This window comes from Arachis hypogaea, chromosome 19 (genome assembly GCF_003086295.3).
Source record: "Arachis hypogaea cultivar Tifrunner chromosome 19, arahy.Tifrunner.gnm2.J5K5, whole genome shotgun sequence".
In the NCBI taxonomy this organism is placed as follows: Eukaryota; Viridiplantae; Streptophyta; class Magnoliopsida; order Fabales; family Fabaceae; genus Arachis; species Arachis hypogaea.
The window spans coordinates 154,881,551-154,905,143 of record NC_092054.1 but is presented as its reverse complement, the minus strand read 5'-3'; the positions used below and the strand labels follow the sequence as shown (position 1 = coordinate 154,905,143).

At 32.8% G+C, this 23,593-nt stretch overlaps 2 protein-coding genes across 3 annotated transcripts; one reads left to right on the top strand and one right to left on the bottom strand.

The window, feature by feature from the left end:
* Positions 1–5,917: 5,917 nt before the first annotated feature.
* Positions 5,918–7,338, bottom strand: LOC112777296 (uncharacterized). Of its 2 annotated transcripts, none has more exons than XM_029295929.2 (2): positions 7,109–7,338; positions 5,918–6,403 (listed from the first exon to the last, which is right to left on the bottom strand). In XM_029295929.2, the coding sequence occupies exons 1-2, from the start codon at positions 7,259–7,261 to the stop codon at positions 6,095–6,097; spliced, it is 462 nt and encodes a 153-aa protein (XP_029151762.1). In that variant the 5' UTR covers positions 7,262–7,338; the 3' UTR covers positions 5,918–6,094. The 2 variants fall into 2 exon arrangements, with proteins under 2 accessions (XP_029151762.1, XP_025677420.1); XM_025821635.3 differs by having other exon boundaries at positions 7,046–7,310.
* Positions 7,339–12,805: 5,467 nt separating this feature from the next.
* On the top strand, positions 12,806–14,482 carry LOC112779766 (uncharacterized). Its single transcript, XM_025824107.3, has 2 exons — positions 12,806–13,206; positions 13,555–14,482. The coding sequence occupies exons 1-2, from the start codon at positions 13,041–13,043 to the stop codon at positions 14,397–14,399; spliced, it is 1,011 nt and encodes a 336-aa protein (XP_025679892.1). The 5' UTR covers positions 12,806–13,040; the 3' UTR covers positions 14,400–14,482.
* The last annotated feature ends 9,111 nt before the right edge of the window (positions 14,483–23,593 follow it).

Sequence of the window (23,593 nt, the reverse complement as noted above, 5' to 3'; positions counted from 1 at the left end):
AGTACAATACTTACATTATCATTTGGTGCTGATTGTGATAGTGGAAGGACTACTATTGATTAACTTGTGCCACCTTTCTTAGACTTCCTAGTCTTAGGTTTCCAGCTGGGGTCAGATGGAGCACCCTTGCATGTCTTGTAATTATGTCCCGCTACACCACATTTACTACAAGTGACTTTAAATGATCTCTTCAACTTGTCACCTTGCTGCATCAGTGGTTCAGCCAGATCCTTCTGTCTGTTGTGCACCTTTGACCTGTCTATTGGTCTCTTTATGATGGGAGGATCTGGCCTTGAATACTCACTTCTTGTCCTAAACTCCTGACTTGACATAGGTTGAATACAATGTGCATATGTCTTATGGATTGACTCCATGCATAATCATGGATGCACATATTCCTCTGGATGATCATGCCTCTTCCTAATTGCTGTAACTGCATGGATACATGGCATGCCTGAAACAGAACAACATCATGGACTAGTAGCAAGTAAACCATATAATTGAGAAAATATTTTACAATTAATTAAAACTAACCACTCAGCTGCCATTTGTTGCATGAGCAGGTTTGCTTGATAAGATCCACGTCCACCTTTGTATTTTTACGACTCACTTCAAATCTCTTACGTTTGTCGTCACCTATCCACTCTGCAAGCTATTTGTTGCTGGGCCTTATAAGACACTCTAGCCTCTTCTGCTGAGCAGGTGCGAGCTTTCCAGGATAATTTTCAAGTAACTCCTTATGCTTGACCATTCTCCCCATCATATAGCACCTAATTTCTTCACACATTGTGAGAATAGGCTTGCTTCTATAGTTTATTATCTTTGCGTTGAACACCTCACACATATTATTTGTGAGGCTGTCCATTTTTAGTCCATGTGAGAAATAGGCCTTCACCCAAGTTGCTGGCTCAAATTTTGACAGATATTCCCATGCACCTTGGTTAATTTCTTTGAGCTTCTCCATCTATTCCTTGAATTCTGGTATGGTGGTGCATTTAGCACAGTCCCAAACCACCTCCCGAATATACAAATCCTTAAACCGATTGATAATTTTTTTTCAAATGTGCATCACACAATTTCGATGATGGGCATTTGGCATCACTGATTTCAATGCAGGTAGCAATCCCTAACACAGTATACAATGAAGTCAATATCTAACTGAACCCTAGCACTAAACAGCAGTCAACACCACTACATAGTAGTTGCCCAATCATATACTAAACCAGCAGTCAATACATAACTATTAATTAGCAGTTGCACATTCATATTAACTAAACCAGCAGTCATCATACAATTGTATATAGCTACTAAAACATAACCTAGTATTCAACAACAGTCAACATTAAACAATTACCTAACACTAAAATAGAAGCTAAAAGTAAATAAGTGCATAAGTAAAACAGAACTCAATTGTGAACAAGTACCAAGTAGTTAAAGAATTATGAAGTTTACCTTTTGTTGGTCTGACATAAAATTCCAACCATAAGTCTGCACATCCCCCAAATCCTCTCGGAGTAGAGTCAGAAACCACCCTCAGCAATGAATGAGTCTTTCACAACTTCCTTAAATCTCTTTATGGTGGCAAACCTAGTCCCTAACTTAAACTTCCCCTCTCCAAAAGCATAATCATCATCAAGCTCAGGGAATTTATGCTTGCTAGATTCATCATCTGATGACATAGGTGTATGTAAATTCTCAAATTCATAATCATATACCGGGTCATCATCATCATCTTGGACTTCACTCACATAGAACTTAACATTTTGGTATTTTTTGGATTGTGGATCTCTGTTGGGCTGCACATTAGAACCAGGCCCAACATTAGTTCTGGCTTGCTGCTCATTGGGTCCAGTCCTGGCCTGCTGCCTTCTAGTAACATTAGATGCACCTAGTCCACTACTTTGTCCCTTCTTCTTCCACGTCTTCCTGTTTCTTTTGGCACCTGTCTTCTTTGCAGCTGGCTTCTTTGGAGGCACAACTTTTTTCTGTCCCTTCATTACTCTTTGCCTTTCGCTACCATTGTCATAAGCATTATTATCATCTTTGTCACTGTCACTTTCAAACCCGGGTGGTGGAGGTTTGTAGGGCTCATCCTCCGTACTCTCGTACCCATCATCAGATGGCGAACTCTGAAGATCCACCAAAACCTCTTATGAGACAGGGCTGTTACTTTGGTTTCTAGCATCCTCCACAATATCAGGCTCATCAACAGGGTTGTCAAAGTATAGGTAAAACCCGTCCGTTTCTGTATTCTTCATTTTATTCTTTCGCATTGCATTAATCCTTGCATCTCCTGTCAAAATATGCAGCCCAGACTCAACATGAGCACTCTTTGGATCATACCAATAAACTGTCTTGTATGATTGGTACTCCAAGCCCTTAAATAGTGTGATCAAGTCTCCGAAATTCACAAAATTCAGGTCCATTTCGGGAAACTTCTCTACCTTCCCATTTTTATAAACCAGAGAACCATTACTTTCTCTCACAAAATTACTCCCATGGTGGAAAATTGGCACCACAAACACATCAACCCTCTGAAAAAAACAAAAAATAATGATAAAGAAGTACTCTTTTCACATATTAAAAAGCAATGTCCTTCAAAAGACAGAAACGAAATCACCTCAGAACATTTCTTTGCCCTAACAGTTAATCAATTTCAAAGGAAAAACCCCAATACTTTTTTAACAACACTATCAACATGCACGTTCAGTCCTTTCACAATACAGTTCTAACTTGTATATGCAATGAATCTGACAATCTACTCACTAAGTAACACAACGAATTCTTACCTTCGATGACAAAGACAGCAACTCAGACAACAATGGAGCGTTCTCCCTCTTTGATAGCCACTGCACACCGCAACCGTCTCAGCCTGGGTAGTTGTTTTTTTGGAGAGAGAAATAGAGCATGGTGATCGTTGGTATTCTTAGGGTTTAATGTAATTCAGTAAGAGTGGTATGGGTGTAATGGGTATTGTATACAACTTAAGGGATGAGAGTGTATGTAAATGGCCAAATGCGAAACGACGTAGTTTTTAGATTGAGGGACTTATTTGTCCAATTTTCGAAACTACCCTTCCGCTTATCAATCCACGTGTCAACCTGTGATGCCAGGTTATCAGAACAGGAGTCACGTCAGACTTTTCCGTTGGCTTTGACGGAGGCATTTGGATGGAGGGACTCATCCGTCCAAGTTTTGTGAAGGTCGGCGATTTAAAAGTATTTTCAAATGGTTTTGACCTTTTCTCATATTCATCAAAATTAAGGAAAAAAGTGACTACCAGATTTTAGAAGATTTTTATACCTTTTAAGTTTAAGACCTTAACTCATAAGTTTACTAAAATAATAATGGGACAAATCATAACTGGACTTAAAACAAACAAAACAAACTAAAATGAAATAAACATAAAATAAATACTAAAAAAATGATGCCCATAATTGTGACCAAACCTGATTCTCTTTAGGTTTAAATTATGATTGGAAAATTTGGGAGAGGAAATAATCCTATGCAAAATGTGGTGGCTATCAGTGGTGACTCTATATTGTGGAAAAGTCTTGTAGCCAAATGGCACATCATTAAGGAAAACATAGGTTACCTACTTGGAAATGGTGAGGCAAGGAAGTTCTGGACAAACGCTCGGTTGGAACCCAATAACTTACTAGCTAATTTAACATCCCCAATCCTGACACTTAAGAAAAAAAATTGTCCAGTGAGTGACTATGTAGATGAAGGACAATGAAAAATAAAAAAGCTAAATACCCTCCTACCTGCCGTGTCATTAATAAAATTCGAAGCACTTCCCCTCCTTCAATAGAAGATGGCAGGGATATCCTCTTTTGGCGACCCAATCCTAAAGGTGAGTTTGCTATCAAACATACCTATCAATTTCTTTCCCATTGCGACCACGACTCAGATCGATTATGGAAATTGATTTGGGATTGGAAAGGGTTACAAAGGGCGAAGGTGTTCCTTTGGCAGTTGGCTCATAATGCTGTCTTAACAGCTTCCAGAACTACGGGATGGGGTAGAGGGAACAATCCCAACTGCACGAGTTGTGATAATGATATTGAGACTCCCTTTCATGTTATTCGAGATTGTCCCATGTCATCGCCAGTGTGGAATTGCCGAGTGAAACTGCAGAATATTAGCATGTTTTATAATCTTGATTTGAAAGAGTGGATTATTGCTAATATGACTATGGACATTGGGTCTGATGATGATATGGAATGGAAGGATATTTTTGTCACAGCAGTTTGGCTTATATGAAAATTTAGGAATGAATATATACATTCTAATATAAATACCCCCTTAAGAATCAAAGAGATGAAAATAAGGAACTTAGCAAGGGAAATTAGGGATGCCAGAAGAAGAATAGAGAATAATCAGCATGAAGAGTCTCTGACAGTTTCTTGGCAACCACCCCAAAAGGATTGGATCAAGCCAAATATAGATGGGGCCTCAAGTGGTAACCTTGGATAAGGTAGTTGCGCTGAAATTTTCAGAAATGCGGATAGTGGCTGGATTTATGGGATGCCAGACGTCTGATCTATGCAAAGGCAATAGAAACGAAGGTTGCAACAATACGAGAGGGACTGGAGATAGCATGGGAGAAAAGATTTTGAAGGATTGAGCTAGAAACAGACTCTCAAGCAACTGTGAATTTGATGGAGAACCCTCCAAAATGCCACCCAACTCTAGCCCACCCAATCAGAAGGATCAGAGAGCTTCGCAACAGGGAATGGCAAGTGCACGTATGACATATATATAGAGAGAGGCTAATCAATTAGCTTATGAAATTGCAAATTTTCTACTAAATCAAAACAGGGAGCATGCTACTTGGGATCCACCTCCCAAGGAGACCACTCTAATTTTATTTGCTAATAGAAGTGGGGTTTCTTTTCTCCGTTAATTTGTTTTGTTTTTTGTTTTGTTCCTGGCCTTAGGGCCTCCAGTATACAAAAAAAAAGTGATGCCTATATAATTCATTTTAATTAATAAGAGTCTTTAATGCATCTTGTAAATAATATGACGTTTGATTTTTTATAATTATTAGTCATTGTCTTGTCTAATTCTTGATGCATCTTCTGAACAAATGATTTAGCCATGTTTGCAAAATTTTCTTTTATTCTTTTAGTTGTTACTCTTGTAATTGGACCAATTGGCATATAACAGTTCTCAGTTTGTCCCGTAAATTTTCAAAGGTCAAACAGTAGGATTGATGTTACGAGTATTAAGAATATTGAGATTACACATGATAAAGCATGTGCAGTCAGCTAAAGTTAGTTAGTTTGTTCTGCCTCATACCCAATGCTGTTGATGTTTTCATCTGGCTATTGGGGATGCTTGGTGGTACATATGTTCCCTGCTACCTCTCTTTCTCTTGGTGGTAGAGTTTTTAGAACCAAACTACAGGAGATTTCAAGTAAAAAATATGGGGGATGAAGGAGTAAAGAAGATGGGACAAGAGGATATATGTTATTAGGAATGATTATGTTTGGTTGTTATTGGTTCATCTTTATATTGAGAGGGACAATGTTTTATTTTGGCTCTGTGTTACTTTTGGAAGGTTTTACATATTTGAGATTGGGATATCTTGGTAGTGGTTTTTCTTGGCAGGGGTGCTGATGTAGTTGGTGTCTTTCATGTTAGGATTGTTTTTTCGGTTTCGTTGTGTTTTTGGTTTTTATGTTTTAGCTTTAGCATTGATGTTATTGTTGGGCTTTGAGTGTTTGTTTTAGGTGGTTGTTGGGAGATTATGTATCCATAATATCTGTTGGGTGATTAAATTGGATACCTTTCAACTATAATCTTATTTTTTTTTTCACTGTTATGTATGAAATATTTTAATCCTTAAATAAGTGGTTGATATTATTATTGTAAATTTAGTTAAAGTATTATGAATACTGCATACTGAAAATTATTATTGTAAAATTATTCTTATTATTGAATCAGCATAATTCAATTTTATTCTGCATAACAGACCACGACTCGGTCAAGACCATAAGCCAAAAAGGTTGTAATTAAAAAGACATAATAAGAACAAGCCTCTTAATTAACAAACTTTAAGAGAGAGATATATTTGAGAGATGCCAAATTAAATTTGACTGATCCTCATTCTCTTATTAGGCTTAGCAGTCTTAGGAAAGTTCATCACTTCAAGCACATCCAACAGGTTGGGATTCTGGCATCTTGGGCATTTAGGGTTGGATTTGGATACCATCACATAGATGTAACAATCAGTGCATCCCATCACAATCAATGAATCCACATCTTCATCATTTTCCATTTCAGCATTCTCAGAACTTGATGATATCCTCATATTTCTCATCATTGCTTTCTTCTTCATGAACTTCATGCTGCTGCTTTTCTTTTCTGTTCCCTTAGCAGCTGATGATTCAACAACCTTCAAAGATACAATCAATCAATGAAAAAGGCAAAGAATAACAATAAAGCTAGCTGGCTAAACTATTTTTCAACCAAGTCACATGCATGCATTTTTTTTCCCTCTTTTTTTATATGTCGAGTAAACTACTAAATTTTTAAAGAATTATATCTCCAAAACATTAAAATCTAACCAACAAAATATATACAACACATAAATTTAGTGCACAATACGGAGTTTTTTAAAGAACCGTATGCCCATAATATTGATATTCAACCAACAAAATATGCAAAGCATAAAAATTAAGGTGCACAACATAAAAATTTTGGTAACAATGCCTAAATTTTTGTGTAAATTTTTGAAAAATCATGTGTCTAGAATATTGATATTTAACCAACAAAATATGAATAACACATAAATTTGATGCACAACATAGAAATTTTTGAACGACTACATACCTAGGACAATGACTCACGAAACCAACAAAATACATTCCGCAAAATTTTTTGTACTATACAAATGTGTGACGCATGCAATTTTTTTTCTAGACTTGTGCCAACTTATTTAGACTTAATTACAAAAATACTTATATGTATAGTATCACCTAAATAATAATTGTAAAAACCAAATATAGCATGTATCCATTCAACACTAATTTATTACCATAAAGTTTTCATTTTCACCCTGATCAAGTTTAGCAACAGGTTGATTGAGGTCAAAGGATACCATAAAATATTTACGAAGTACATCGAGGGTAATTATTGAGTTCGGAGGATGAGCAACAACATTATTAGTATCAACATCAATGTTCAGCATATCTCTCAACTTAGGGGTAACAGCTTCACTTTTTGGTGATTTAATGGTGGGTGGTGTTTCCATTGTAGTAAAGTGACGAGAGTCTAAGATATGTTTTAAGATTTTTGTGAGGGGAGGTTTATATAAACCCACTTAAGGTGGTTTTGAGCACACTGACTTGAGAATGAAAGCTGGTTCATGCATGCTTTCTTGTCCCTGTGTATTCATTATTCAAGACTCACGTTTATTAGCAAGTCTCAATTTTTTAATGAGCCATTACTGCATATTTATGCAAAATTAAAAATAATCTGAATGTGGACAAGAAGTATTTTCAGGTCATTATTATTAGTCTTCAACCTCAAATTTAGGAGAAATACTAGGAGACTATCATATAATTTAATGTTTTTGTTCATCAGTTAGCTATAATGTTTAAAAGAATGAAATAAAATATATTATTAGATTACTAGACTAAAAAATTAGATTAAATAAATTGAGTTAATGACTAAATGAGATTAAAATCAATAAATTTTGATGGCATTATTATTTTTGTAAATTTAATATGGATATGGATGGTATTATTACACATATTGATGAGTGCTACTAAATACTAATCGATAAAAAATTCTTTTATTATTATTATTATTATTATTATTATTATTATTATTATTATTATTATTATTATTATTATTATTATTATTATCTTTAGGATATAACTTGGTTTTTGGAAGAATTTGTGATGGATTTATCTAAGTCTTTAAGATAAAAAAGAAATTACTAAAAAAGATTTTAAAGAATTAAAATATTACATTTATAAATCGGAAAGGATAAAAGAAAGTGAGTAATATCTCAAATAGGTCTCCAAAGATTTGGCGATCCGACAGATTTATTCTTCAAAAAAATTAACTAGGTTCCGGACCTCTAATATTACTAGATATATGCCCTATAGGTCTCCAAGCCAGGTTGAACCGGTTAACACGACACTCTCTCTCCTACGTGGAGGTTGTAGGTGTGACGTGTCAGGTAAAGCAACACGTGTCACGCTCAGGACAGATTAGTCCCTAGACACGTGGCTAAAACGACGTCATTTTGGGATAATGCCAAACGATGCCGTTTTGAGAGGACAGATTCGTCCCCACCTTTGTTACTTAGTTCTCGAAATTTTGACGTTCTAAAATCAAATAGGTCCCCTGAAATTTTTGTTATAAGTAAAAAAGGTCCCTGAATTTAAGTTGGTACCTTGTATAAAAAAACGTATCCTCTCCCTTTCTCTTTGTAAAATTACAAGTATCTCAAACACTCAGCTAGATTTTATGACCTAACCCTTCATATTCTTCAGCCCCATTAACGTTTATCCAAATTTGTAATGGTGCTTTGACAATGTGTGACTGTTTGGTGGTGGTGTGTCGTGCATATCACCATTGTTTGAGATAAGTTAAGTTAGTTTTTGCTGTATTAAATTGGCAGTAAAGAGTGAAGAATGATGAACGTGCATGTGATGTATATTTAGGGTAGATCAAAGTCAGTTTGTTGTAGGTGTAGCTTAAGTGAGAGTTGTAAAGTGGTTACGGATTGATATTTGATAATAACAAAAATAATGTAGGTATTTGAAATTTTTATTCTATTATGATGTTGTTGTATTGGGTTGGTTGCTTGGTTAACTTGTGACAGAATTTTATTTTTTGGTATTTAGATGAGTAAAGACATAGTACCTGTATTTCACTGTGGTGAAAATTTTGTCAAAAACAACAAATGGGTACCTGTGTACATTAATGGAGAAGTAAAAAAATTTCTCTGATAGACATTGACTTGATCTGTTTTTTTTTTTTTAACTATAGAAATATTTGGACTTGGGTTACTATGACCACAAGGCAATATATTAGTATGATCCCACTTCTGCTAACTTAGAATCTAGTATTCACCCAATTAATGAACGTAAAAAGAGATCAAAGTTTTGCAAAAGAACAAAATGCTAAATGAGGATATTGACGAATTCTAATTTTTTTACTATAATTATATTTGAGATATGTCATTTCATGTGCTTGGGATTGCATATTTTGACATACTTTGGATAATTTCATCATAATTTGATTCTAATTATGGTTCTAGTTGCTTAATTCGAGGAGACCAATTTGACATATATACTATAAATTCAAGGACTTTTTTGACTTATAACAAAAATTTTAGGAGACCTATTTTACTTTAGAACATCGAAGTTTTGAAAACCAGGGAACAAATGTGGGGACGAATCTGTCCTCTCAAAACGGTGTCGTTTGGCATTTGTTCTAAAACGACGTCATTTTAGTCACGTGTCCAAAGACTAATCTGTCCTAAGCGCGACACCTGTTGCTTTACCTGACACATCACACCTACAACCTCCACGTAGGGGAGAGAATGTCGTGTTAACCGGTTTAATCTAGTTTGACACCTATATGGTATATATCTAATAATTTTAAAGACCCAAGACTTAATTAATTTTTAAAAAAAATAAATCTGTTAAATGCCAAATTTTTGGGACCTATTTGAAGTACTACAAGAAAATTGACACAAAAATGTAACGGCATCACACGTTTTATGTGTTGTAGTAATTATAATAATAAAATAAAGATAAATCTATAATGAAAAGATTATTATATTGAGAGAATGAAGTGGAGTATATCATGTGTATTTGAGAATAACGTTTGCAAATACATGTTAGTATGATTGTACTTTTATAAAATTAATTTTGATTAAAAGTAGATTAATGTGAATGTGATTTGTGTTTTTTTTATTATAAAAAACTAAATGTTTTTTGAATAATAATATTATCTAAAATTACATTGAAATATAAAATTATTAAAAAAAAGAAGTGATGAATGGTTGAGACTAATATATCATTCTTTAATATTAAATGTTAAAATAGATAATTAACATGGTATTATTATTTTAGGGTAATTCTCAAGGATGGAAGAGTAAAAAATGGTTGCTTCCACCAAAAATGAGTTTAGAGCAAAATTTAATCTACATTGAGTTAATTAAATATTATCAAAACATAAGTATTCATTTGAAATAAAGGAGTCATTTAGATAAAGACGTCCAAAACGTCTTTTTTTAAAGATATTTTTTAATAATTAAAATTTAACACATATAATTAATTAAACTGTATTATTTTTATCAAAATTAGGTCAGATAAATTAATTTGACCGAAAAAATGATGAATTAAATTTTAAATTTGTCTAAATTAATATTATTTTTTATAGAAAATAACTACAATACTCCTATTATATAAAATAATTAAAATACTCCTATTATATATATTAATTTTGAGAATCCTAAATTTTAATCATTTTCTTCTTTATGGTCATAAGATTATGATTTAGAGTTTTTAATATATATATATGAGTATTTTAGTTATTTTTTATAATAAGAATATTATAGTTATTTTTTATAAAAAAATATTAATTTAGACTAATTTAAAATTTAATTTATTAATTTTTTGGCTAAATTGATTTGTCCGATCTAATTTTAATAAAAATAACACAATTTAATTAGTTATATATATTAAATTTTAATTATTAAAAAATATTTTTAAAAAAATATTTTAAATATTTTTATGTGAGTGACTCTATTGAAATAATCTTAGTGTACTTTGAGAGATGACCAACGACAAGTCAAAAAGAATCTTAAAAAATATATCAAAGAGAATTTTAATTCGCCACTATTTTATCTACTGTTTTATTAACAATCTTATTAGATATATAAAAAAAAACGACTACCAAATCAGTCATTCGTATAAAATATTTTTTAAAATATAAATATAAAAAATAAATTAATATATATACTTATATACAAATATATAATAACTAATTTTATAATTAATTTTTAGTATGTATATAGTATTATTATTTAATTAAGTGGCCTTACATTTAAATTTTAGAAATACCAAAATTATTTTGTGTGTATATATATATATATATATATGAAAACAAGAATATTTCAAGTATACGACAATCTACCTTATACCAATGAGTTATAACAGCGGCGACGAAGAGTAGCGGCGCTTTCTCTTCCTTTTCCACCTTTCCTTCTCTGACCCCCACGAAGTGTGATCCCCTCCTTCCCCTTTAATCAGTTTTCTTTTTTTTTTTTTAATTAAGAGTATTTTCGGAATAAAAATTAAAAATTTAGTAAAAATGACGATTTTAAAATTAAGTTAAACCTTTAGGATTATTTTGCAAAAAAAAAAAAGTTAGAGATGAAAAAAATTTTCAACCCCTACCTTAGAGACTAAAATCGTACTTAACCATTATTTTTATTGATATTATAATATGTAATTAAATATATGTATAAAATTATTTTATAATGACAATGTATCAAATTTAGATTTATCATGCATACTGATTTATAACATTTTTAAATAACCAACTAACAAAATAATCAAATATATAATAGATGAGTAATCAAATTTATATACAATAGTATAATAAAAAGTTTATGAGAGTTAAATACATAATTCTATATGGAGTGACTGATTATTTAGTATATATATAAAACATGATTGAAATAAAAAAAAATTATATTTAAAAAAAAATGCACTAAATTATATCTAAAGAAAAAAAATGTGCACTGATATTTTAATGTCTAACCAAAGTATTTAAGGCACTAAGATCTTTTTTCATTTTTTGGACGGTAAAATTTGTTATTTTATAATCAATAATTATGGGTTTAAATTCATAAAAGCACGTTACAGTCTATATATATATATTAAGAATGTTATGTACACACAAAAAAAAAATTATCACTAAATTATCATATATTTATTTATAAATATATGTGTTGTTTAAGTATTTTTAATATATATTTTATATTTTATATAAATGATTGATTTTTTTTTTACATATACATAATCGTTTCGAAGAAGGGCCCGGAGATCGGGTCTCTTGTACAATAATATAATTATTTTTCTTCTGATAAAATATATTTTTGTCCTTAATATTTGTGATTTTTTTAAAAAATATTTATAACATTTAATTTTATTTAAGTTTGTCCTAACGTATTCAATTTTGTAAACTACCATTTGACTTTATTCTATCTAAAACAGTAAGGGCAAAATTAGAATTTTTTAGAGATAATTTTGATACAAATAAAAAATATTAAAAATAAAATTAAATAAGTAAAAAACATTAAGAACATAATTAAATGTTAAGAGTGTTTTTTTAATTTTTTACACGATTATATAATCTAATACGTTAAGAATTAATCCATCATAAATTGTTGCAGAAATTTAAACTGTTGACATCTATTTAATTAGATGAGTGGACTAACAATTCTACTAATCAAATTAATTATGTTAGGATATTTTTAAAAAGAACGACAAACCTCAAATAAAAAGAAAAAGTTTAATTATTCTATTAATTTTTATAATTTTACCAAATTTTTAATTAAATTTTTATATTTTTTAATACATTATTTTTATTTATAATTAAGTCTTTCTTAAGTTAAAAATGTTTAGAGTTAACTAAAATATTATATGGACAAAAAAAAAACGCTTTCTTTGTAGTCCCCATGGAGACCAAAAATGTTATGATTTCCAGTTGCCGGTTGACCCGAGTCCATCAAATAATAAAAAACGGGTAAATCCAACTCGATCCTAAACAAGCAGAACGAAAGTCGCTTTTCGCCAAATTTGAATTCGGAGAAGCGCCAACACCAAACCCACCCCCCACACATCTCCGCCGTCCATCCAAATCTGAAACGAATCTCTCTCTCTCTTTCTCTCTCTCTCTCTGGATGGATGAACGAAGATCGAAGAAATGAAATGGAGGGTGAAGTGTGAAGTGTGTGAAATTGAATTGTGAATTGCGAAGGAGGAAGGAAGGTTTGAAGAATGTCGGCGAAGGAGAAGCAAGTGGCGCAGATCTTCGAGAGGAAGAGGTGGATAATCGAGCAGGCTCGTCAGCAGTACCTTGCGTGGGAGCACCACCTTTACCCCAACCTCATCCTCCACGGAATTCCCCCTCCTCCCTGGCTCTCCAACTACTCACTTCCCAAAGGTGCCTATCACTCCTTCTTCGTGCACTTGCCATTTATCTTGCTATTCTAGATTTTACTCTGTTTCCCCTTTTAGCACACCTTGTGTTTGTTTAAATGTTTTGTTGTTAAGTTCTGAACTCGTTCAGTGGATTCACTTAGTTCTAATAAGTGATATGCTGTTACAAACTGCAATTTGCTGTCTCCAATGGTAGTTCCCTCTCCTTAAAACTATAGATGTTCCCACTTACTTCACTTAGTAGGTTTACTTCGTTTTTTATTTTAAAACACAACTTCTCTCAGTTCTCACTTAGCTAATTTTCTTTTAGGAATTTTGTTCCTGATTTATTAGATATTTTTTCCCCTTGCAGATTTGAACAAGGATGATCTTGTCTCTGAAGTTCTATTTTCTCAGCCACCGTTTGGGGTTCCTTTCTCTAGTCATCGTTACAGTCTATATAGCAATCTCGGTGTCGTATCAGAGGCTGCTCTGTATCAGAGTGGTTTACAGAATGAAATCCATGCTCCGAGAGAAGACTATAACAAAGGAGACAGGCTTTCAAATTTGCTAGATTGCTCTGTCAACAATGATGGATGTGCCTCAAGTGGTCCTGCCGAACTGGATTCTGGTGCTATATCTCCTCAGAATCAAATGGAACCAAGAGTTTCAGATAGTTACGTTGACCCAGCTTTGTCACTGGCAAAGTTACAAAGATCTAAATCAAGGCAGAGGGCTCTCGAGCTACGTACCAGTGCTCAACCACCCAAACGCAGGTCAGGAGATGATAACAATGCTAGCATCTGTGCTGGGACAGTTACAGGTTCTGGATTTCCAATAGTACAGGCAGACAGTAGTGAGGAGCCAGAATTAATCAAGGATTTTAATTCCAACATTCAAGGTTGTTCCACCAAAGAAGTAAGAAGTTACCGTCAGACTCAAACAAGTGACAAGCTTAATTTCTCTCGTCGAATAACAAGATCTACGAGCATAGCTCAGAAATCTAACTCTTTCAATGTTGCTAACTCTTCGATTATTAAGGCAGATGGTGCACCTAATAAATTGGGTGAGCCATTGGAGCTAGTTGACCAACCTTTATTTACAAATGAAAGATGTGAAGCTAAGGAAGGAATCAAACAAGAGCATCAAATGAAGGAAGCTAGAAGCAGTGCTTATCGTACAAAAATGAAAAGAATAACAATAAAGCTAGCTGGCTAAACTATTTTTCAACCAAGTCACATGCATGCGTTTTTTTTTCCTCTTTTTTTATATGTCCAATAAACTACTAAATTTTTAAAGAATTATATCTCCAAAACATTAAAGTCTAACCAACAAAATATACACAACACAGAAATTTAGTGCATAATACAGAGTTATTTAAAGAACCGTATGCCCATAATATTGACATTCAACCAACAAAATATGCAAAACATAAAAATTAAGGTGCACAACATAAAAAATTTGGTACACAATGCCTAAATTTTTGTGTAAATTTTTGAAAAATCATGTGTCTAGAATATTGATATTTAACCAACAAAATATGCATAACACGTAAATTTGATGCACAACATAGAAATTTTTGAACGACTACATACTTAGGACAATGACTCACGAAACCAACATAATATATTTGCAACAAAATTTTTTGTACTATACAAATGTGTGACCCATGCAATTTTTTTTCTAGACTTGTGCCAACTTATTTAGACTTAATTACAAAAATACTTATATGTATAGTATCACTCGAATAATAATTGTAAAAACCAAATATAGCATGTATCCATTCAACACTAATTTATTACTATAAAGTTTTCATTTTCACCCTGATCAAGTTTAGCAGTAGGTTGATTGAGGTCAAAGGATACCATAAAATATTTACGAAGTGCATCGAGGGTAATTATTGAGTTCGGAGGATGAGCAACAATATTATTAGTATCAACATCAATGTTCAACATATCTCTCAACTTAGGGGTAACAGCTTCACTTTTTGGTGATTTAATGGTGGGTGGTGTTTCCATTGTAGTAAAGTGATGAGAGTCTAAGATATGTTTTAAGATTTTTGTGAGGGGAGGTTTATATAGACCCACTTAAGGTGATTTTGAGCACACTGACTTGAGAATGAAAGCTGGTTCATGCATGCTTTTTTGTTCCTGTGTATTTATTATTCAAGACTCACGTTTATTAGCAAGTCTCAATTTTTTAATGAGCTATTACTGCATATTTATGCAAAATAAAAAATGATCTGAATGTGGACAAGAAGTATTTTCAGGTCATTATTATTAGTCTTCAAACTCAAATTTAGGAAAAATACTAGACGACTATTATAATTTAATGTTTTTGTTCATCAGTTAGCTATAATAATGTTTAAAAGTATGGGATAAAATACGTTATTAGATTATTAGATTAAGAAACTAGATTAAATAAATTGAGTTAATGACTAAGTGAGATTAAAACCAATAAATTTTGATGGCATTATTATTTTTGTAAATTTAATATGGATATGGATGGCATTATTACACATATTGATGAGTGCTACTAAATACTAATAGATAAAAAATTCTTTTATTATTATTATTATTATTATTATTATTATTATTATTATTATTATTATTATTATTATTATTATTATTATTATCTTTAGGATATAACTAGGTTTTTGGAATAATTTGTGATGGATTTATCTAAGTATTTAAGATGAAAAAGTAATAACTAAGAAAGTTTTTAAAGAATTAAAATATTACATTTATAAATCAGAAAGGATAAAAGAAAATGAGTAATACCTCAAATAGGTCCCCAAAGTTTTGGCGTCCCATAGATTTGTCTCCCAGAAAAATTAACTAGGTTTCGGATCCCTAATATTACTAGATATAACCAGATTGAACCGATTAACACGACACTCTCTCTCCTACGTGGAGGTTGTAGGTGTGACGTGTTAGGTAAAGCAACACGTGTCACGTTCAGAACAGATTAGTCCTTGGACATGTGGCTAAAATAACATCGTTTTGGGACAACGCCAAACGACGCCGTTTTGAGAGGACATATTCGTCCCCACCTTTATTACCTGGTTTTCGAAATTTCGACGTTCTAAAGTCAAATAGGTCCCCTAAAATTTTTGTTATAAGTCAAAAAGGTCCCTGAATTTAAGTAGGTACTAAGTATAAAAAAACGTAGCCTCTCCCTTTCTCTAACGTTTCAAAATCGTCTCAATTTTATCCCACCGTCAATTCTATTAACGGATTCCTAGCGGCAGGACAACATTGAGTCAATTTTGAAACGTTAGGGACTTAGATAGGACGATTGAAACGTTAGAGACAACTTTGGGACTTACCCCAAATGTTGGAGACAAAAACGATACTTTACTCAAAAAATTATTATATTGAGAGAATGAAGTGGAGTATATCATGTGTATTTGGGAATAACGTTTGCAAATACATGTTAGTATGATTGTACTTTTATAAAATTAGATTAATGTGAATGTGATTTGTGTTTTTTTTTATTATAAAAAATTAAATATTGTTTGAATAATAATATTACCCAAAATTACATTGAAATGCAAATTTACTAAAAAAAGAAGTGATGAATGTTTGAGACTAATATATCATTCTTTAATATTAAATGTTAAAATAGATAATTAATATGGTAGTATTATTTCAGGGTAATTCTCAAGAATGAAAAAGTAAAAAATTGTTGCTTCCACCAAAAATAAGTTTAGAGCAAAATTCAATCTACATTGACTCATTGAGTCAATCAAATATTATCAAAACACAAGTATTCATTTGAAATAAAGAAGTCACTTAAATAAAGACGCCTAAAACGTTTTTTTTATGATGTTTTCTAATAATTAAAATTTAACCCATATAATCAATTAAACCGTATTATTTTTATCAAAATTAGGTCAGATAAATTAATTTAACCGAAAAAATAGTGAATTAAATTTTAAACTTGTCTAAATTAATATTATTTTTTATAAAAAATAACTACAATACTCCTATTATATAAAATAATTAAAATACTCCTATTATATACATTAATTTTGAGAATCCTAAATTTTTTAGTCATTTTCTTCTTTATGATTATAGGATTATGATTTAGATTTTTCAATATATATATATATATAATATGAGTATTTTAGTTATTTTTTATAATAAGAATATTATAGTTATTTTTTATTAAAAAAATATTAATTTAGATTAATTTAAAATTTAATTTATTAATTTTTCGACTAAACTGATTTATTCGGTCTAATTTTAATAAAAATAAAAATTTAATTAGTTATATATGTTAAATTTTAATTATTAAAAAATATTTTAAAAAAATATTTTAAATATTTTTATGTGAGTGAATCCATTGAAATAATTTTAGTGTACTTTGAGAGATGACCAACGACAAGTCAAAGAGAATCTTGAAAAATATATCAAAGAGAATTTTAATTCGCCACTATTTTTTCTATGTACTATAGCGAGCACCATAAAATAGTATCTATATATTTATCTACTGTTTTATTAACAATCTTATTAGATATATAAAAAAAAAACCGCTACCAAATCAGCCATTCGTATAAAATATCTTTTAAAATATAAAAAAAATAAATTAATATATATACTTATATACAAATACATAATAATTAATTTTTAGTATGTATATAATATTATTATTTAATTAAGTGGCCTTACATTTAAATTTTAGAAATATCAAAATTATTTTATATATATATATATATATGAAAACAAGAATATTTCAAGTATACAACAATCCGTTTTATGCCAATGAGTTATAACAGCGGCAATGAAGAGTAATGGCGCTTTCTCTCCTCTTCCCCACCTTCCCTTCCTTGGAACTCCCTCCCCCCCTCACGAATCATGATTCCCTCCTTCCTCCTTAATAAGTTTTCTTTTTTTTTTTTTTTAATTAGAAATATTTTTGGAATAAAAATAAAAAATTTGGCAAAAAGAACAATTTTAAAATTAAGTTAAATTTTCGAGCTCATTTTATAGCAAAAAAAAAAGATCAAAGACAAAAATAATTTTTAACCCCTATTTTAAAGAACAAAATCGTACTTGATGGTTTCAGTGGCTAAGAGAAAGGGGGGGTTGAATCTTAGCCCCTTTTTTGCTTGCTAACACTTGCTGGATTCAGAGGAGACTTTTATGTTTTTAGCTCGTCCCTAGCCACGAGACATTTTCATTTTATCTCGTCACTTGGCACGAGACATTTTTGTTTTTGCTCCTGTGCAGTAGAAAACAGAAATGGAGTAGGAGAGGAAGAAAATTACACCAAGATATATCCTGGTTCGGCTGCTAAGTGCAGTGCAGCCTACATCCAGTCTCCATCACAACAATGATGGAATTTCACTATAATCAAACAGATTACAATTTGTAAAGTGCTAACCCAACTTACAAGGGGATTCCCACAGAATCATGAAACACAACATAGATGAACAAAGGAACTCTAAGACATCTATGGCTTTTTCTTTTAATTTTGCACTCTCTGCCTTTTTCCGCTCTATGGCTTTTTCATTACAAACCTCACTGTTTGCCTTTTACCATGAGACTCAAGACATGACAAAATTAAACAGAAAAACACTAAACAGAATACATTGAAGGAGAAGAGAAAACTGTTAGCTCAGGTAGCTCTGAGAACTCTGTGCCTTGCACTCTCAATTTTTTTCTCCTTGCTTCAAACAGTGGCTGTCCACCCTTAATATAGAAGAGGGGAGCCTCCACTTATTGAAGCCAAAACTGAACCAACTTCTTCTTCCTTCAACAAAACCGGTTCGGCCACATAGAGAGAGAAGAGATAACCATGCATTAACCAACATGCAATTACCTCTAGTCCTTTCTTGATCATCACCCTTCATCAATCCGAGCTCTCCATCCTTGGCTTGCTCTCCAAGATGAAATTCTGGCCCTTGATGCTTCATGATGATGATGACTTCATCTGCTTCAATCTCTGCCTTCAACCATCACTTCGCCACTCTAGCTACTTCCTGTGGTGGTTGAGCAGAATCGAAGACAAGCCATGCTTCAAGAATCTCCTCCAGCTGGCCGAATCTTCTTCTTCCATTTTGAGCATGAAAGACTCAAGATAACCTCACCAAATCTAACCACATTTGGTGAATATCTTAGCCACAGCTCATTTTTATTTTAGTATGTTTTCTTGCCATCATTGTGATGGTCTTTAGGCTTGCTTTCTCTTCATCTCGGTAGCTTACTTTTGCTTCCATGGCTGCCAATATTTCCTGAGTAATGACCGAAGAGAGAAAGGGTTGTGAGAGAGAAGAAAGAGAATATGGACATTAACTAAAGTGGTTTGTTAAAGCAAAGTAAATGTTTACTTCCCTTTACTGAGTAACGTGTAGCTTCAATAATGTCCATCAAATCAAAGTCACTCATGTTCTCTCTCATAGTTCCCATGCAATACATTGCAATTAAATGAATTTTGGAATCCATCTAATGTTTGAATCTTTGGATCCGTTGAAAACAATTTTGCTTTCTTCCTTCTTTGGTTTCGGATCATGCATGAGGAACTCTTATAACATATGGGCTTGATTGCAACAATATTTGATCTTGGCCCATTAATAACATTTGCTTTCCTGATAAAACTTGGAGCATGCATAAAACAAATGGAAAGCATGTAACACACTTGGGCTTGGAGCAATCAAAATTATTTGGCCCAAGTAACATTAAATCAGCCACATTCATTTTTTTGTTATTAAAACCAAGGCTGAGTGTAAATTGGGCTAGCACACTAAATTTGCTTTCGGCCCAATATTAATCCTGCACAACAAAATTATTTTAATTAACACATTAACCAAGATTAGCTTAATAATTTTGCTGTTAATAATGTTTGATCATCATCAATTTAGTTTAGAGTTTTCCAAACTCATCAATCTCCCCCTTGATGACAAACATTATTAAAATTGAAATGGAAAGAAATTTAAAGATAGAGTAAAGAATACTCCCTTTGAAGATTGAATTTCTTCCCCTTTCAAATTGTCACATGGCTCCCCCTTAATATGTGCCATTTTTATCAAGGGAAGCACTTAACCTGTAACAATTTAATCAAGCTTCAAGTAACAATGTTATTCAACATATTTTATTTTGAAATGTTGAATGCTTGATTTATGAGCAGAGTGTGATGATAATCAAAACTCATTTGTTATCAATAAATTAATTATCTGCTCAACCTTACACATATCAACAAAACACAAACCAGTGTTGTTTAGAAAGTTTCCAAATATTTTCCAGTCCAGATATCAGAGCTATGTCATTCAAAATAAGGAAAATATTTTTGAAACACATATTAGCACCTCAAAGCATGGCAGTTGTTAAATAACACATCTTAAGGAACTGCCAAATATAAATTTTCAAACCAACAGGTTTATCAAAAATGAACCAATCAGCCAATTATCACAACAATATCAAACATCATAATAACCAAATGCCAAATGTAGTTCATACAGCAAGGATCATAATAGAACAAAAATCAGCCAGGCATCACAATATATTAAACATTATAATAAGCCAAATGCCTTCTACAAAAATCAGCCAGGCATCACAATATATTAAACATTATAATAAGCCAAATGCCTTCTTTGAACAAGGATAATCATGAATTTTCAATTTGAAAATTTCAACCCTTGTCCCCTGTTTTTCCAGCCCCTGTTTCATTCCAATTTCAATTTTGGAATTTAAATTTCCTCCCCCTTTTGGCATCAAGGGGCATAAAAGACCTGCAACAAGAGATATGAGCAATACATAATATTTATAACAGAGCAGTAATTGTTCAGAGTATCATATGGCAGGGAGTATCAAGTCATGCCTTTACAAAAAACAAAAGAAGGATTGAGCCTATTGTTGCCAATATCAAATAAAAGTAGAGGAATAGTCACTAATCATCAGAAACATTTAACTCAGAACCAGAATCATCTTCAGAATCTCCTGTTCCCATTTCATCATCAAAGGTTTGAATCATGAAACCGACCCTTTCATAGCACTTCTTCCAGGCTTTCTCATTTGCATATGCCAATTTTCGGGCAGCCTTGCTTGACTTTAGCATCAATTTGGACATATTGCGGAATTCACTGAGAGCCTCCCTGATGGATGCCGTCACCTTTGAGGGTTCAGGGTGGCTTTCCAAATCGCTTAGAGAGGGTTCGGAGGCAACAGATTTCTTGCTTTTCTTGTTCGAAACTCCTCCTCCTTTAATCTGTGACACTTTGTTCTCAACAGATTCATTAGACAAATCAACCTTAAAATATTCAAATATACATGTAAGAATCATGCCATAAGGAAGATTAGCCTTTTTTGTGCTTCTTACTGCTTCCCACATATGACGTGTCATAATATAAGCAAATGAAATTGGAGTGGAAGTAATAAGAGCAAAGAGGATGATAGAGTCAGAAACTGTTACTCTATGATGAGAACCACTTTGAGGAGTGATGATATGAGTGATGATACGGTGTAACAGAGAGTTCTCTGGGCCGAGGGATTTGTGAGTTGGAATTAATCCATCAAGCCCGGAGAGGTTGGCACAAATGTGTTGCATGACAGTTTGTTGAGTAACTCCCACTTGATCATCCCATTTATCAACCATATAAACCTTTGGTCCCTCATCTTCATACCCAAGAGCAGCACCAATGGTTTGAGGGGTGAGGGTTATGTAAACACGCTTGACATAAGAGTGGATTGACCCACCAATCAAGCGCATGTTTGCATAAAATTCCCGGACCAGCCCCGGGTATACCAATTTCTGAATGTGAGTCAGAGGAGTCCATTTTAGAGCATCAAACAAAGACGAAAAGTTCATTCCTTTGGTGGCAAGATTTGGAAGGTTCACCAAGTAAGAGGGGCAGAGATTGCGCTGCAGAAGAACGTCTTTGTGAAATTCATAGAAGGCACATGAGTGGAAGCGAGAAGGATCAAAATGTGAATGAGTTTTGTGGAATTTGTTTTTGAACTCTAGAGATTCCAGATTGGGGGGTTCGCTTGTGTCATGCAGAGTAAAGGTTTTCTGTTTCTTGTGAGAGGTTTTTGCATGAGAGGTAGATCTTTTTGGTGGTGATGGAGGTGGAGTAGTCTGTGATTCTTCTTCATCTTCTTCAACATTTGGTTGCTTGTTCTTCCCTGTCTTACCTCTCCCTGAGGTTTTCTGAGCAATAACCTTTCGGCGCATGGTTTCGGTTTTCTTGGAGGGAGGTGACTGAGTAGAGGATGAGGTAGAATGGAGATGAATATGTGTATGGGTTGGAGGTGATGAGAAAGGTGGGATTTTTGGAATGGGGGTTCGGCTACTTCGCCTAACAGCGGTTTTCTTTTTCATGGTGGATGAATGATGGGTTGAATATGAAGGGGTTAGGTCCGAATGAGAGGAGGATGAAAGGAGGTTAGAGGTGCAATAAATGAGGATTGGAGAGAGATGATGGGAGGTTAATGACCATAATGGCACGGTTATTATCCAAATGGGAGTTTCAAAAAGTGATAAAGAGGGAGTTTTTCCTTGAATCAAGGGATTTAGTTGGAAGGAAAAGATATGATTTGACAACATGTATCTTCCAACTAGATTTGAAAAGACAATCTAAGAGATTTTGTGATTTTTATTTTTCAAGGAATAACTAACTAAACTGCCATGGTGGGGTCAGAATTTATTAGGTGGGGCCCAGGAGAATTTAAATTTGTGTTGCCTCCCCCTTGAACAGAGCTCCTCTATCAAGCTTGCGTTTTTATCTCGTCCAAACCTACGAGACAAAACTGAACAGAAAAAAAATTCACAAATTGTCAATGAAACTTAAATCAAACATTCCCAAACTTTTTCTCAAGGTACAGAATCTGTCTTCACAGAGTGGTTTTGTAAAAATATCAGCAATTTGGTCTTCAGATTTTACAAATTGAATATCAATAGTTCCCTTTTGCACATGTTCTCTAATGAAGTGATATTTAATTTCAATGTGCTTTGTTCTTGAGTGCAGAACAGGATTTTTTGAGATGTTTATAGCACTCATATTGTCACAAAATAAGGGTATACTATTGATTTTTAATTTGTAATCTTCTAATTGTGTTTTCAACCAAATTAGTTGAGTGCAACATGCAGATGCGGAAATGTATTCTGCTTCAGCTGTGGATAAAGCCACTGTGGCTTGTTTCTTGCTTGACCACATATTGAGTGAGCTTCCAAGGAAGCAACACATGCCGGACGTGCTTCTTCTATCCACTCTATCTCCTGCATAATCTGCATCACAAAACCCTACTGTACAAAATTCATCAGATTTAGGATACCACAAGCCATAATCACAAGTTCCCTTAATGTATCTAATGATGCGTTTAACAGCCGTAAGATGGGATTCTTTTGGGTGAGATTGAAATCTTGAACATACACCCACACTTTGAACAATATCCGGTCTAGAGGAGGTAAGG